Source organism: Tetranychus urticae, chromosome 1 (genome assembly GCF_039701765.1).
Source record: "Tetranychus urticae isolate SD_2017Ah chromosome 1, NJAU_TeUrti_SD_1.0, whole genome shotgun sequence".
NCBI classification, from domain to species: domain Eukaryota; kingdom Metazoa; phylum Arthropoda; class Arachnida; order Trombidiformes; family Tetranychidae; genus Tetranychus; species Tetranychus urticae.
The window spans coordinates 21,606,589-21,621,740 of NC_142958.1; the positions used below are offsets into that span (position 1 = coordinate 21,606,589).

At 33.9% G+C, this 15,152-nt stretch overlaps 6 protein-coding genes across 8 annotated transcripts; 2 read left to right on the forward strand and 4 right to left on the reverse strand.

Annotated features, from left to right (window-relative positions):
* Positions 1–1,183: 1,183 nt before the first annotated feature.
* Positions 1,184–2,993, reverse strand: LOC107362707 (uncharacterized). Of its 2 annotated transcripts, none has more exons than XM_015929824.3 (3): positions 2,542–2,993; positions 2,329–2,459; positions 1,184–2,238 (listed from the first exon to the last, which is right to left on the reverse strand). In XM_015929824.3, the coding sequence occupies exons 1-3, from the start codon at positions 2,601–2,603 to the stop codon at positions 1,256–1,258; spliced, it is 1,176 nt and encodes a 391-aa protein (XP_015785310.1). In that variant the 5' UTR covers positions 2,604–2,993; the 3' UTR covers positions 1,184–1,255. The 2 variants fall into 2 exon arrangements, with proteins under 2 accessions (XP_015785310.1, XP_015785311.1); XM_015929825.3 differs by having other exon boundaries at positions 2,356–2,459; positions 2,542–2,797.
* Positions 2,994–3,009: 16 nt separating this feature from the next.
* Polr1C (RNA polymerase I and III subunit C) lies at positions 3,010–4,300 on the reverse strand. The gene has a single exon (XM_015929826.3). It carries the CDS (start codon positions 4,152–4,154, stop codon positions 3,135–3,137), a length of 1,020 nt encoding a protein of 339 aa, XP_015785312.1. The 5' UTR covers positions 4,155–4,300; the 3' UTR covers positions 3,010–3,134.
* A 442-nt stretch (positions 4,301–4,742) lies between these two features.
* Positions 4,743–8,442, forward strand: sea (mitochondrial citrate transporter scheggia). Of its 2 annotated transcripts, XM_015929759.3 has the most exons (6): positions 4,743–5,293; positions 5,858–6,216; positions 6,399–6,606; positions 6,672–6,916; positions 7,520–7,719; positions 7,815–8,442. In XM_015929759.3, exons 2-6 carry the CDS (start codon positions 6,135–6,137, stop codon positions 7,995–7,997), a joined length of 918 nt encoding a protein of 305 aa, XP_015785245.1. In that variant the 5' UTR covers positions 4,743–5,293; positions 5,858–6,134; the 3' UTR covers positions 7,998–8,442. The 2 variants fall into 2 exon arrangements, with proteins under 2 accessions (XP_015785245.1, XP_015785244.1); XM_015929758.3 differs by lacking the exon at positions 4,743–5,293 and having other exon boundaries at positions 5,531–6,216.
* Positions 8,443–9,307: 865 nt separating this feature from the next.
* LOC107362660 (uncharacterized) lies at positions 9,308–10,409 on the reverse strand. The gene is made up of 2 exons (XM_015929760.3): positions 9,788–10,409; positions 9,308–9,596 (listed from the first exon to the last, which is right to left on the reverse strand). Exons 1-2 carry the CDS (start codon positions 10,256–10,258, stop codon positions 9,471–9,473), a joined length of 597 nt encoding a protein of 198 aa, XP_015785246.1. The 5' UTR covers positions 10,259–10,409; the 3' UTR covers positions 9,308–9,470.
* A 337-nt stretch (positions 10,410–10,746) lies between these two features.
* LOC107362197 (innexin inx2-like) lies at positions 10,747–12,431 on the forward strand. The gene has a single exon (XM_015929214.2). It carries the CDS (start codon positions 10,803–10,805, stop codon positions 12,216–12,218), a length of 1,416 nt encoding a protein of 471 aa, XP_015784700.1. The 5' UTR covers positions 10,747–10,802; the 3' UTR covers positions 12,219–12,431.
* Positions 12,432–13,496: 1,065 nt separating this feature from the next.
* Positions 13,497–14,960, reverse strand: LOC107362196 (innexin inx2). Its single transcript, XM_025160904.2, has one exon. The coding sequence runs from the start codon at positions 14,958–14,960 to the stop codon at positions 13,497–13,499; it is 1,464 nt and encodes a 487-aa protein (XP_025016672.1).
* Positions 14,961–15,152: the final 192 nt, after the last annotated feature.

Genomic DNA, 15,152 nt, shown 5'->3' on the forward strand with positions numbered 1-15,152 from the left:
CGGAAATCGAAGGCGCAAATCAAAGAAATCAAAATCTAGAAGTCGATCGAGAGATAACCTCAATCTAGACTCGGACCGTCTAGAATCAAGATCTTGGGATGAAAATTCATCAATTTCTAATCATAAAATAAATTCAGTGAAAGCTTTTGGTGATGGCTGGGTTTCAAGAAGAAGAAACAAGAACAAAAGTAAATCTCGAAGAAGGTCTTCGAGTGAAAGAAGTAACAAAAGTAAAGCCAAATATCGTATAATTAGAATGCCAAGCTTAAGTTCAACACAAAACCTTCCTTTTAATCAAATGGTCGCTCTGCCTTCCACTTCATTAACATCACTTCCATCAACAGGTCCAATTGTTTTCCCTACATCAATCAAGCGTTCACTTTTGGAATCATCACTTTTATCATCAAATCCAATTTTAATTCCAAGTCCCATGTTATCTAATAGCATGTTACATAGACGATCATTTAGATCTTAGTTTAAATTCTTGTCTAATCATTCAGTATTTCATAGATTATTTTATTTCCAAAATTTGTAGAGTATTCATATACTTAATAGTTATATTTTTTTAGATTATTTTTTATTTTCAATTTGATTGACAATCAATGTAATTTTGATCACAAACCACTGTAAATATCGACAATTCTTTTGTGACATTAAATTACTAAACCATAAAGGTTTATTTTATTTTAAATACAATTGTTTAATGCATTTACTTGGCATTTAAGATACTGACTGTACCCAAAACTTTAGATGCATTGTCAACTACACCATGAGTCAAAAATACTTGAAATCGCGCGGCAGCCTCATCTATTCATTTCCTACTTTGAAATGACATTCACAATAACAATCTACTCTGTCAACAAGTCATGTATTTCCAACATTATGTGTCATATCATTTTATAAATTCAGCAAAATCAACCCAGCAACACGTCAATTCATGTGTTACTCAGGCTACTTCTGCTTGTTTCAGAACACAAACTCGTCGGAAATCAATTTTGCCATTAAAATGATCAAACTGATTGATTTCACCTTTTTTCAATCTAAAACCAATTTGTAGTCAATGATCATAAGATGTACAGAATCAAAATTGGTCGACCATGAGTGGAAACCTAATATTGATTTTATCATAATTTAGATCTCTGAGGTGTTTCTACTGCAAGTAAATGATTGGGTGTTTTACGAATTTTGTTAAACGAGTTTTGTATAATTTAATTTAAAAATTGCACTATTTATATTAATATATTATTAATATTGGCTATTTAATGGGAATATTTTTTCCGTAGTCTCCTACTATTTCTCCGATAAAAGATTTACCCACTCTAGGGGTAGGAAAATCTTTGCATCCTCTGTTATCAACCCATTTCCAACGATATGATGCATGGCAAGTCATTATTGTTTTAGCGATCGGCCAAACATATTTTTGCAGAAAACCTTGATCAGGTCCTCTTCCGTCAAGTGCACTATAGCCAGCCTTTAATGCCCTCCCATACAACTGTGTAATATTGAGTACTGTGGGATTAACCAAACTTCCCCACATTCCTCCCAATATTTCAATGGCATGTTGAGGATGATCTCTCATTACATGGAACATTGTTTTATCTTGAATCCATTGGTTGATGGCATCTATTTCCCGTTGAATTGGCATGGAATCGGCGTCTCGTATTATAAATCGCTCGACGTTAACATCATCAGCAACAAAAAATCGCCAAAACATCCCATGGTAACTTGGTTTTCTTGATTCTGTTTCATTGATTGGTTGTTGGAAGACGATAATTACTTCGGCACCTTCATAGATTATGCGATTGACTAGGATAAAAGGCACGTCTGATCCAAGCCAAAACCTTGGAATCCAATCCGGTAATAAAGTCTTGTACAGTCGAATTATTTTAACAATGCTACCAAAATAACGATCGGATGAGCCATACAATGAAAAGGAGATGATTTTTTTGTGTGTAGATGGAAATATGCGAACAGGTAAAAAATTAAAATAAGTATTTGGGTTTTTATAAAAATTGTTGACAGATTCATAACATGAAGCTAAACGATTGATTTCTCTCTGTAGATGGATCTCGTCATTGTCGTAATAATCACTAAAACACTGTTTGTTGAATTGCTTTGAAAAATCTTGCCAATAAAGTGTTAAGCAGCCTTCGGGTTGAAGAGCTGATTGATGTACATCTGGAAATCGAACAGCTTGGGCTGTCTGCACCGACTGAAGAGGCGAATCAGACTGGAAAACTGATAATTGTAAGTATTGTAAGTAAAACATTAAAAATTGAATTCCAAAGAACATAACAATTTATTAGAATACATCTAAAACAAAGTTACCGTCTTGATTTTCCTTCACGCAGTTACCTGGAGTCATATTTTGATTCTGAGACTTTAAAAGCCAGAGAAAGATGAGCAAATTGATCACGATGAGCATAATAGTCCAATTTGAGATGAAAAAGGTAGACAATCTGAAACGGAGAATAAAGTTATTAGTTGAGATTGATTCCCGTAATTAAATATCTTTAAATTGAATAGAAAGATCTGCTTTACCTCTTGTTCCATGATTCATTGCCATATAATACTTTCTTTTCTTGTCTTCTTTTCACAGTCATTTTAATGGTATTTACAGATAAGATCACTTGTTATATTTTAATTAGTCATGAAAAATATGTATTGTTGGAAAAATGTGAACTTGAAGCACGAAAATAAGTATCAGATTTGCAGCGAAACGGAAGAATCAGTTCAGTTTTCTTCAGCCAACATATGTACAATTACAATGGTTATGAAATTAGACGACTATCAAATCACCAATACGACACATCAATAAATCATATTTATTCAAGATTAGATAATTAAGATTGACTGATCTGCCATCCTCCGGACTGAAATACTAATAAAGATATGATTGTATAGACGGGTAAGCCACCAAAATCGCGATGAACGTCAATTTGCTAATTTAATTGTTCTCAACTAATTCGATTAATATTGAGAATTACTAACAATTGTAAGCTGGAAAAATTCGTTTAGTGTAACTTTATTATTTTTACATAATTTATTATTATTTTTAATCCATAAAGATATTTTTCATGACAAAATAATTTACATCTGGATTTGCAACACAGCGGGAAGTTTTTAGCCATCTTTCAAGATTCTTTCAATTCTTGTACTTCTCTCAACAAGTTTCTGCACTTGCTTATCAGGATTTCAACAGATTCATTGAATATTGATTCAGATGATAGTATGCCAGTCGATTCGATGTAGAAAATGAAATGGTTTTTCTTTAAGCCCATCTTGATTGCATCTTCAAATTTTTTGTACATATAATAATTTCTGCTCAATGAATCATCGCGCGCATTGGCGACAACAGCGGTTTCTTTACCAGATCTATCTTTTTTAACTTCAATGACTCCTTTAGAGAAACAAGACTGAAGTAATTTAGCATCTTCTCCATGGATTGGTCTTGTTATTTCAATTGCCGGATGTAATCTATAATAAACTGTAGCAACAGGTGAGAATTTGGCGTGATCTCGTCCGATTCCCTTAACACAATGTAGCTTTAAATCCAATGCTTGTCCTGGGGATATTTTTGCAATTAGAATATCATCGTTAACAGGTTTAATAGTCTCCTTTATGAAAGAGGATTGATTTCCTAAAGGCACCCATTTGATACTTTTAGAGTAAACATTTCTGTTCAGATATAAATCAGTAACGCCGGTTTCTTTAGATGCTTCTGGATTTTTGACACACTTAATCTTTAAAGACAATTCGATAGTGTCTTGAGGAGTACCTTCCATATCATTTTCATCACGATATTCAAATAATCGAGGATCCGCTTTAATTGGAATCAGGCCTAATCTGTGGGCCAAAAAGTCATCTTGGAAAATGGTTGTATTTTCTCCAATGAAAACCTTTTCAATAGCCATTGTGGGAATTTCAGACATAATGATACGTCTAAATGCGTTCACTATAGGAGCATCAATATTTAAAAATTCAATTTCCATAAGATTTTCATCATTTTTAACGATGGTTATATCCAAATCTCTTTCAAATATTTCAATAGTCCATTGTTCATCGTCATCGCATTCACTAGTATCGTTGTTTTCAATATGTGATTTAAAAAGAGTGGCAGTGTATCTGCCGTCGTTAAGATTCACATGGGTCATAATGAAAAGGGTCAAAGTGTTAAATTGAGTTGAACTAAGGAAAAAAAGTCACAAAATTAATAGACTAATTAGGAAACAACATATGTTTACAGCCATAAAGCATGTTTACCATATGTTTATTTTGGCAGAAAGTTCGTGTGAGGGGCGGAGTATGAAAATACGTAAAAGAAAAAGCGGTTTTTTCAAATTCGTCCGAAGAATGAAAATTTGCTTGTTGATTTAATTAATTCATTTTAAACTGAAATACTTAATTTTTCTGACGTTTTCATCATATTTCAATCAAGGAAAGTTGACTATTTCAATTTACATGATCATGGGATCAAAACTGCAAACTGAATACTCATCTAAACGAAACTTGTCTCAAACTTTAACTCATTTTTCCCAATGGTAATGGTTGACCAGATCAATTTATTAATATCAAATGTTGCTTTATCATCTAATTTTGTAATTTCAATACACTTTTAGTTCAATATCTAAACTCAGAAAGGGTTGATTGAATATTTTTCAAGCTTTATGCCCTTTATGCCTTTTTGGAGATAAAAAACATCAAGCTAGGTTTTGGATTGCATCAACTGTTAAGTTCACCCCCAAGAGCAAACTGGTAAAGCTGTGAAAAAATCTTTCTAATATTGTAACAGTTTACCGGTAACTCTGATGTCTCCAATTATTTTCAAATTAGTTAATCAATCACGTTTTCAACATCTTGGTAAAAGTGTCAATCCTCAGGTATATGGTTGGACTAGATGTTTATTAAGTAGACAATATTTTCACGTCCAAAGGCAACACAATCTTTTAGGGAAACAGCTCAAGTGTGCATGTTATTCCAGCGTGGGACAAGGAGGTGGTAGATTTAACAACCCATTACTCAATAAAATTGAAAGACTTTTGGACCGTTTGCAAGCTCGTTGGTTATATTTTCGTTATGAGGGTTCCTTTGGTCCACCAGAAAGTGTTAGTGTCAAACAAAAGCGAAAACTGAGGGCTCTCTCTCTCTCTTTGGGTTTCATTCTGCTTATCGTTTATGCTATAGGAAGAAATTTCAACCCTCACGCAAAATATCCAGTGTTTTTAGGAGTCAAGCTTTGGCCTGATAATATTGAAGAGTATCGAGATATTTTGGATGCTACATCGAGTAAAAGGTAGATAGATTTCGATGAATAAATGTGTAGCCTCTTTAAAAATTGAACTTTCTTTTTGATTTCTATCCTATCTTTCCTCTCTCTCTCTCTTTCATCTCTCTAACCCAGTTTTTCCTTATGCGTCTTTATTTGTCTATTAAACTTGCTTACAGTCAAGCTTTCCCTATTAATTTTCCTTCTTCCTCATCTGTTATCCCTCTCTTTCTCATCATCTTTCACCTTTCTCTACATTACTATCATCATCACCAGAAGCATCATCATAACACTAAACCAGCTTCATTCCTTTACTATAAGCTTTAACTCCATTCTTAACCATTCTACCCTGATGTAACTAAGTCAGCAGTGACTTGGAAACACTATCAATATATTTTATGTAACAAAAAAAGCCTCATCAAGCAATTGTGGTTGTGAATTATCTCCTCTTTGACTTTTATCACTGCTCTTTATCTTGCCTTTTCACATACCGTTTCTATCGTGTTATCACCCCACTACCCTTTAAGAACCATCTTGATCAAAAATCATATTCCTTGTTTTAATAGTCTATCTTTTTCTTTTTTTCAAAAGACCACCGCGTTCACCATCACCATCAACCAAAACAACAACAACATAAAAGCAGCTCGACCAGATACCTACAATAATGATTGTCAGCGTTTTATTTTAAAATTTATTTCTTATTCTTGTAGTAGATGTTTTTGTAGCTAATCTGCTGTCTATGATTAATTAAAGTTACAAGGTTGTGCCATTAAAAGATATATATAAATAATTATATATATTTTCTGTTTTGGGTAACCCTAAGTTTTATATAACATAAGTTTAATATAACCTACAATTGATAACAAACATGGTTCAAACAACGGTTTCTCCAGCTTCTTCTGCCACATCTCAACCTCGTCCCAAAGCAGCCATTAAGGGTATCGTAGCAGGTAAGCATGATTAAATTACCAATTCAAATGGTTATCGCCATCATCAGTATTTATAATACTTGCACCTTGAAGATTCTTGATAATTTACCTCATTATTTTCATGGTCAATGATTCATCTATTTTATACTAAATTGTGTTTCTCATATAAATTTTTTCTTCTTATCATCTTTTCTCGTTTCAAGGTGGAATCACTGGAGCCATTGAGATTTGTATTACATTTCCAACTGAGTATGTTAAAACTCAATTACAGCTTGATGAAAGATCAGCTAAACCCAGATACAATGGAATTGTCGATGTAGTCCGTCAAACGGTCCGAAGTCATGGTGTTCCTGGTTTATATCGTGGTTTATCAGTTTTACTTTATGGTAGTATACCAAAATCAGCTGTCAGGTTAGTAATCATGGATTGCCATCATTAACTGAATGAAACTAATTTTGATTGCCCTTATCTGATAGGTTCGGAGCCTTTGAAGAGCTTAAGAAGAGAAATGTTGATTCTAAAGGAAATCTTGGTGTATCTCAAAGACTCTTATGTGGTCTTGGTGCTGGTGTTTGTGAAGCTATACTTGCTGTTACCCCCATGGAAACAGTTAAAGTCAAATTCATTAATGATCAACAGAGTCTTAAGCCTAAATACAAAGGTTTCTTCCATGGAGTTGGGTGCATTGTTAAAGAAGAAGGCATAAAAGGAACTTATCAAGGTAAAAACCTTGATTTGCTTTATAAGACCAATTACCCCTTTTAGTTGCTACAACTATGTAATAATGCTTGAAAAATGGTGGCCCTTGATTTAAAATATAAGTTATTGTAGGCTATATTTGTAAGTTAAGTTATTCTTCACTTGGCTTGGATTTTTGTAAAGTACATTTAACTATTTCTTAGAAAAACAATATTTTTGTAAGCCCTCTTTAGCCAGTTGTAAACAAAAAAAACTTGTCAGCTATTCAAATTTACATATTTCTCTCTTAATGTACCTAATAACCTTTTCTCTTTTCTCACATTTACTCAATTTTCTTTCTATTCGATTTACACTATTTTTTTCTGAAGCTCACGAACTTATCTGCACTACGCATACACATGAAGAATTTTTCCATCTTTATCTTTTGGAACTGAATATCAAGATTATTACATAAGAGAAAAACTAATTTGAGTTTGGCTGATGAACAGAAAAACATCAACATGCAACCAGGCAAATCAAAGACCTCAAAGACTAAATCAAATTTTATGATTCCAGCGAAGATCAAGCATTTACTAGTATTTTGTTTCACGGAACTAATTATAAAATTGATTTCTTTTCTTTCCAGGTTTAACTGCCACAATAATGAAGCAAGGAAGTAATCAAGCCATTCGTTTCTTCGTCATGGAAACTATGAAAGATTGGTATAGAGGCGGTGATTCCAGTAAACCGGTGAATAAACTCGTTACAGGATGTTTTGGTGTTGTTGCTGGCGCTGCAAGTGTCTTTGGTAATACACCAATTGATGTAGTCAAAACTCGTATGCAGGTAAAATTTTGATGCAAATTTCTTTCTCATAGTATTTGAAAGCTAACAAGTAATTTGTTCTTTTTTCTTGTTTCTCTTTTAATTTGTATTACCAGGGTTTGGAAGCTAAGAAGTACAAAAACACATTCGATTGTTTTATGCAAATTGCAAAAAATGAAGGATTTTTTGCTTTTTATAAGGGAACAGTTCCAAGGCTTGGACGTGTTTGCCTTGATGTAGCCATAACATTCATGATTTATGACAGTTTTATGGAGCTGTTTCAAAAAGTTTGGAAGTAATATCTCGGTGATTAGTGTTAAGCTTAATAACTCCACGATATTTTTTAGCAATTACCATCGCTTTTTGTTTTCTCTTTTTTGTTCTTCTTTCTTGCTGAGAATAATGCTGTCAGTATGACACTTTTTCCGTTTCCTCTTGCTCTCTGGTATTTTATGGTGGATAACAAAACATGTCAGATCTATTCTTAAGAGGAAAGAGTTTATTGTTGTTTATTATCCTATTAGCGCTATTTCAATAATGTTGTTTCCATTCTTTTCATTCTCACCCAGATTTTTCATTCTCTATGTCACAACCTTTGTTACGGATTTTTGTTCAGTTTTTGCAGATTAAGAGATAGTTCATCAAAATTTGAGAACATTATAACATATTATTACAATCGGTATAACAAAAAAGAAAATATTTAAGCTGTTATTATTCAAATCAAAAATAAATTAATTAAATACACATCAACTCGTATATTAATGAAAAAACCTTTCAAAGAGATTTTGGGCGACCAGCTTTTTTCCACCACATCCACCACTTTATCCACCACAAAAAAAGTGGTCGAAAAAAGTGGTGGAAAAAAGCCACTTTTAAAGTGGCCGAAAGCAGTGGTGGAAAAAAGCCACTCTTAAAGTGGTCGAAAAAAGTGGTGGAAAAAAGCCACTTTTAAAGTGGCCGAAAGCAGTGGTGGAAAAAAGCCACTCTTAAAGTGGCCGAAAGCAGTGGTGGAAAAAAGCCACTCTTAAAGTGGTCGAAAAATGTGGTGAAAAAAAGCCACTCTGAAGTGGTGGACAATTTTGTTGAGAAAAGTTTCTTTAAAAAGTGATAATGTTTGATTTGGTGGATGTATTGGATGTGTTAGATTGGGTGGTGGACAATATGGTGGACAATACGGTGAAAAGACGGTAAAAAAAAGTGGTGGAAAAAAGCCGGTCCCTTATTTTGTGATATCAAGTTATTTTAATATTGCATGATAGACAGTTACATTCAGGTAATGGATGATCATTATGTTAATAGCAAATATATTAATCATTTCATTATTGGTACACATTATTGTTTTGTCGATCAATTTAGATACAAAAGCTACAAAAAGGTTTAAACATCTGATGCAAGTCAATAAACATCTAATAATAACAATCCATTAAACTCTGTGATGATTAATTTACAATTTGGTTTCTTTATTTGTTTATTTACTTGTACATTTTGTGCTTACAACGGTACTTTAAAACACGATTAGAAGCAACAATTCCAAATCCAAAACTGGAAAATCAATAAAAAATACTCAAATGAGGATAAGGAATTTAAAGAAGAGAAAGAAAGAAGAAGATGATTGTTGTTTACTTTTATTGTATGACAGTATTACAATATGAGATTGAAGGCAAAAAAGCGATGGAAAGAGAGAAAAAACAAAAGCAGGGGATGCAAAGAGGAACAGAGAAAAGGTGAAAAAAGAAATTTATATAAACAAATCGCAGGAATTTAGCGATTCATTAGATAGGCCTTGGTTTGAGACGATGACGGGGAAGATCACCGAACATTTCCGTGCCATCTTTGACACTCCATGCCAATGCACGTAAGCTTTCTGCAATTTTCATTGGATCCTTGTCAAAGTTAATCTAAAATAAAGCATTTTTAAAGTTAGTTGATTGGACCAGTTATTTTAATGAAATCTAAACTAATTCTGAGAATCGGATGACGGTTGAAACGTCAATGATAAACAAGGAAAGGCGAAGGTAAAACAGAATAGGATACGGAAAGAGGTCGACTTAAATGGAAATCGATAGCAATAAAATTAAAATTATCTTACATTTTGTTCGTCATCACCATCGTCAGACTCTTGGACAAGGGGAGATGTTTTCCAAATAGGCACTTGAATAGGTAAAGAGGTAGCAAACTGTCTAGTACACTTAGAGTCCAGGCTCATTCTGTCGAACATATTTCTAACATCCCTCTGATCACAATTATCTTCATCATCATCGTCTTCATTGTTCTTATCTTCCTCATCCTCGTCAGTATCATTATATTCAACATTATTTCTTTTTCTATTATTGTTGTTATCGTTGTTGTCACCATTTCTGCCACTTGAATCACTAGTTAATTCATTGTCATCTCTTGTCCTGTGACTTGACTTACTAGCCGAATTGAAATTGTTAAAATCACCTTCAAAGTCGAGTCCTTCCATTTCAAATATGCACGCATTATCAACACTCAGAGATTGTTTTAAACCAGTCCGTCGCCGGTTACCAGCAGATGATGATGGCCTGTCACCTTCAGCCATATTTTTAAGCACTCAAACTCAAGAAATGAGATAGTGAGAAATTCAAAACAGATTCAACTTCAAACAGGTGATAAAATTAAACAGTTTTTACAGTTGAAAAAAGGCATCAGGCCCATCCAAAACATTCAGAATAAAATGATGATCCTGTCAAACCCAGTAGATGGCAGCAAAAGAACTAGCGTTTTATTTTTATATCACATTTTTTGTATCAAGATCGCCATCTATCATTTGATTTATCTGTTATATAATCAATCAACAGTTGCTCGAAAGTTGTCAAAATTATTTTTGATTCATTGGTGGCTTGATGACTCTTCTCAAATATGATTGCTATTCGTTACTCGTAAGTAGGAGCGATGAGAAGCTGAATATCAAAGAAAGTGAAAGAGGAAGTCGCAGAAGATAAAGAACAAATACAAAGATATTTAGCGGTGCCTCCCTCTTTCTTTGTCCGTACTAACAGGTTGTGGTCCAACTTTCTTATTTTATTTTTTGATTTTGACCCAGTGACAAAGCCTAAAGTTTCATTTCTTTTGATCTCATCAAAATGTCATCCAAAACACCAGCCAAAATTGGAAGTAATCCCCTTGCTTTTCTGGATGTGCTAAAGCAGGTCACATCTTTGAAGTTTACATCAGTTTTTAGTTCTCGTTCATCCATACAAATCGACAACTACATCTTCAAGCTCCATTCTACGGTAACCATTTACATTTTAACCATCTCCACTGTTTTTGTTGGTATGAAACAGTATTTTGGAGACCCAATCGAATGTCTGAATCCTGACTCAGCTACTTTAACTCGAGCTCAGATGCAAAATTTTTGCTGGATGGAAGGAGCGTTCACCATCATTAGTAGTTATGCAGGGCATCCAAAAAGCCTAGGTGAAGTGACTGGACTGGACAATGCCTATCCTGGAGTAAAAGGCTACAATCCACAAAAAGGTGATCTTAAAATGCCCCATAAATACTACCAGTGGGTTTATTATATATTATGCATTCAATGTATCCTATTTTATGCACCAAAGTACTTATGGAAGAGAAGAGAAGCAGGAAGACTACAAGATCTGATTGATAAAATCAAAGACCGACACATTCTTCAGTACGAGGGTCTAGACCGATTCCTTGTAGTCAAAGATACTTTAGATGTGATGCTGATTGCTGACGAGTTTTTTAGCTGGATCTTTTTCTCAGAAATTCTCTACCTTTTACATATCGTATTGGAAATATTTTTCCTAAATGCATTTCTTGGTGGAAAATTTATAATGCTCGGTTTTCAATGGCTTCACTATACACTCAACTCTGATAATATTGCATTCGATCCATTGATTAGGATGTTTCCCCGTCTGACCAAATGCGCATTCCATAAGTATGGTACTTCTGGTTCTCTAGAGACTTTCGACACACTATGTTTCATGCCATTAAACATAGTCAACGAGAAAGTTTTTATAATGCTTTGGTTTTGGTTTATGGTTCTTTTACTAGCTACAATTTATCATATTCTTATTTATCGAACTATTATGATCTCAATACCTTGGTATCGGTACAAAAGACTCACAGCTCTTGCTCCAGCTGCGGATAAACGTTTTCTGAAAAAAATATCTAAGCGTCCTGGTCGGTGGTTTGTAATGAATACAATTGCATCAAACTTAAAGCCTTATTACTTCGCAGACCTTCTCGATAAACTGCAAGAAGATCATTACACCAAAAATTTCCGCCTTGATAGCAGAGTGACCATGAATGATTTCGTTGTCGATGGTAAAGTTCCTTGTACCGCACCAACAGCACCTCCCAAATCGAAGCCGCCACCGCCTGGATTTATAACTCAAGAACAGCCAACAAGTTCTGGTGAAGAAAATGCTAATAAGAACAATGCTTCGGATGGCTGGGGAGATGATACTAATACTAAGGACGATGGTTGGCCAGTGGAAGAAACTAAAAATGACAATCTTGGTATTGTTTGGTAAATATTGACTGTTTACATTTCGTGTTCATTGTACTTTGTACTCTGATCTGTCAATATTCAAACTGACATTTCAATGTTTATTTCAAAGACTGAAAGCATCATTATCATCTTTGTTGTATTTCTAATCGACTCCCCATGCCATATTTATCATGACGATAAACAAAATTCTCACTGCCATTATTTTAATAAAGTAAATGATTTTAAAAATTTCTAATTACAGTTCTGTTTTCTTGTCTTACTGCGGTGATACTTAAAATTGACCATTTATTGGATCAAGATTGAATTGCTTTATCAGCAATATTGATGATGAATTCAATTGTTTATTTATTTGCTCTCTATTTGCTATTTGAGATTCAAATAGACTCTAATAAATAATTATCTTGGGTCCATTGACCATTTAGCAGAAAATATAAATATTATCAATTAAAGATTATCAATGAAAACAAGTAGCTAAGACAAACTGATAGCTCTAATTGAACTTGTTCAGTTTTTTTTATCTGAGCTGGAAAGTGCTAAAAAATCAAACGAAAGCTTATTCGAATCGCTTTAATTATCTGATTATCAACTGTCACTTGCACTGACACTTCTTGCTGTTGCAAGCTCAACATGATAGCATATTTGAAAGCTCTTATGAATGCTTGGTATTGTTTTAACTTGAATAAAACAAATGCTTCTTTCAACATCGTTCTTAGCTTGTAAGAAGAAAAACTATTTTAAGCATGTTAAACAAAATTAGAGAAGCAAATTTATCATAAACTCAACAAAGCTTATTGCAATATATTTTGAAAAAGTTTATATTATGAAAAAGTTAATACAAAGAGGGGTTTTGATTGTAGTTTAATTTGATAACTCTAGAGAGTTAAGTATTAAACAAGAAACGTATGAAAATAGAGCTATAATGATTTAACGGCAAGAAAAATGAATAGATAAACAATGAGAATAACGATGATGGTGATCAACGAAAAGATGAGCCAATTGATTAAATATTGCATTAAATGGAAGTTTGAAGATTTGACTTTAAATTTAAGCTTGACTAGCATGGCGATTAAGTGTCATTATGATGAATTTTGACCAGTTAAACTAACCTTGTTAGTTTGTTCATTTGATAGTCACCATTATAATTACGATGAGTATAAACAGTTAAATGACATTTTTGTCTTTCTTAATCATTTTGAACTTGTTGACTAATTGAGATATTTTGAGTTTAAAGTATTTTTTGTCTGAAATTGGAAAGTCTAGTGGAAACTAACTACTGACTAATAGCTAATTTGTCGTGATGTCATTTAGGATCTTTAGAATCCCATTCATTACCCCAGTCACCCCAACCAGAAGTATCTTTCGTTGTCGTAGTGTCGGTTGTAGAATCGGGCCAATCCGAAGTCTCTTCCTTTGCACCTGAATCTGTAAATGGGCTTTTATCCTTGTCTTTATCCTTGTCTTTATCCTTATCCTTTTTCTTCTTCTTGGATGAATCTTTATCCTTTTCTTTCTTTTTTTCCACTGCAACGATGAAAGTATTACCAACTGGTACTTTACCATCGACAATAAAATTATTCATAGTCACTTTGGTTTCAAGGCAGAGTTTTTCAGTGAAGTGATCTTCTTGAAGTCTATCGAGGAGATCTCTAAAGAAATAAGGCTTTAAGTTAGCTGCAATTGTATTCATTACAAACCACCGACCAGGACGTTTAGATATTTTTTTCAAAAAACGTTTATTCGCAGTTGGGGCTATAGCTGCAAGTCTTTTGTATCGATACCAAGGTATTGAGATCATAATAGTTCGATAAATAAAAATATGATAAATTGTAGCGAGAAGAAGAGCCAAAAACCAAAACCAAAGTATCACAAAAACTTTCTCGTTGACTATGTTTAATGGCATGAAACATAGTGTGTCGTAAGTCTCTAGGGAACCAGAAGTACCATACTTATGAAATGAGCATTTAGTTAGACGAGGAAACATCCTAATCAACGGATCGAATGCAATATTATCAGAGTTGAGCGTATAGTGAAGCCATTGAAAACCGAGCAATAAAAATTTGCCACCAAGAAATGCATTCAGGAAAAATATCTCCATCACGAGATGTAAAAGGTATAGCAGCTCCGAGAAAAAAATCCAGCTAAAAAACTCGTCAGCAATCAGCATCACATCTAAAGTGTCTTGGACCACCTGAAATCGGTCTAGACCCTCGTACTGCAGAATGTGTCGATCTTTGATTTTATCGATGAGATCTTGTAGTCTACCTCCTTCTCTTCTCTTCCATAAGTACTTTGGCGCATAAAATAGGATACACTGAATGCATAATATATAATAAACCCATTGATAGTATTTATGGGGCATTTTAAGATCACCTTTGTGTGGATGGTAACTTTTTATCCCAGGGTAGGCATTGTCCAGTCCCGTCACTTCAGCTAGACGTTCTGGATTCCCTGAATATCTACTGATAATGGTGAACGCTCCTTCCATCCAGCAAAAATGTTGCATCTGAGCTTGAGTTAGTTGAGGGGAACCAGCATTTAAACATTCGATTGGGTCTCCAAAGTACTGTTTCATACCAACAAAAACGATGGAGATTGATAGAATTAAAATTGTCACGGTTGAATGGAGCTTAAAGATGTAGTTGTCGATTTGGGTAGGTGAACGAGAACTAAAAACTGATGTTACCCTAAAAGATGTGACCTGCTTAAGCACATCTAAAAAAGCAAGGGGAGTAGTTCCAATTTTGGGTGGTGTTTTCGATGACATTTTGATGGTATCAACAAGTTAATTAAACTGCGACAGGTTGCATGTTGAAATTAAAGAGTTATGCAAGAAATGAGCGCTTACAAGCTTGGCTCCTTCTAGCCAATCTTACAAGTGGCTTGTTAGTGGCTTGTTAGTGGCTTGTTAGTGGCTTTCGGCTTGATGGCGTCAGTTCTATTCTTTTTAAATAGATGG

Bases quoted from the DNA above. Each gene is read 5' to 3' on its own strand.
- LOC107362197 (XM_015929214.2), top strand. From the start codon at position 10,803: ATGTCATCCAAAACACCAGCCAAAATTGGAAGTAATCCCCTTGCTTTT.
- LOC107362196 (XM_025160904.2), bottom strand. From the start codon at position 14,960: ATGTCATCGAAAACACCACCCAAAATTGGAACTACTCCCCTTGCTTTT.
- sea (XM_015929759.3), top strand. From the start codon at position 6,135: ATGGTTCAAACAACGGTTTCTCCAGCTTCTTCTGCCACATCTCAACCT. The intron at 6,917-7,519 runs GTAAAAACCTTG...TTTTCTTTCCAG, and splicing joins CATAAAAGGAACTTATCAAG to GTTTAACTGCCACAATAATG. The intron at 7,720-7,814 runs GTAAAATTTTGA...TTGTATTACCAG, and splicing joins TAGTCAAAACTCGTATGCAG to GGTTTGGAAGCTAAGAAGTA.
- Polr1C (XM_015929826.3), bottom strand. From the start codon at position 4,154: ATGACCCATGTGAATCTTAACGACGGCAGATACACTGCCACTCTTTTT.
- LOC107362660 (XM_015929760.3), bottom strand. From the start codon at position 10,258: ATGGCTGAAGGTGACAGGCCATCATCATCTGCTGGTAACCGGCGACGG. The intron at 9,597-9,787 runs GTAAGATAATTT...GCTTTATTTTAG, and splicing joins ATGGTGATGACGAACAAAAT to ATTAACTTTGACAAGGATCC.
- LOC107362707 (XM_015929824.3), bottom strand. From the start codon at position 2,603: ATGACTGTGAAAAGAAGACAAGAAAAGAAAGTATTATATGGCAATGAA. The intron at 2,460-2,541 runs GTAAAGCAGATC...TCTCCGTTTCAG, and splicing joins AATGAATCATGGAACAAGAG to ATTGTCTACCTTTTTCATCT. The intron at 2,239-2,328 runs GTAACTTTGTTT...TACAATTATCAG, and splicing joins CGTGAAGGAAAATCAAGACG to TTTTCCAGTCTGATTCGCCT.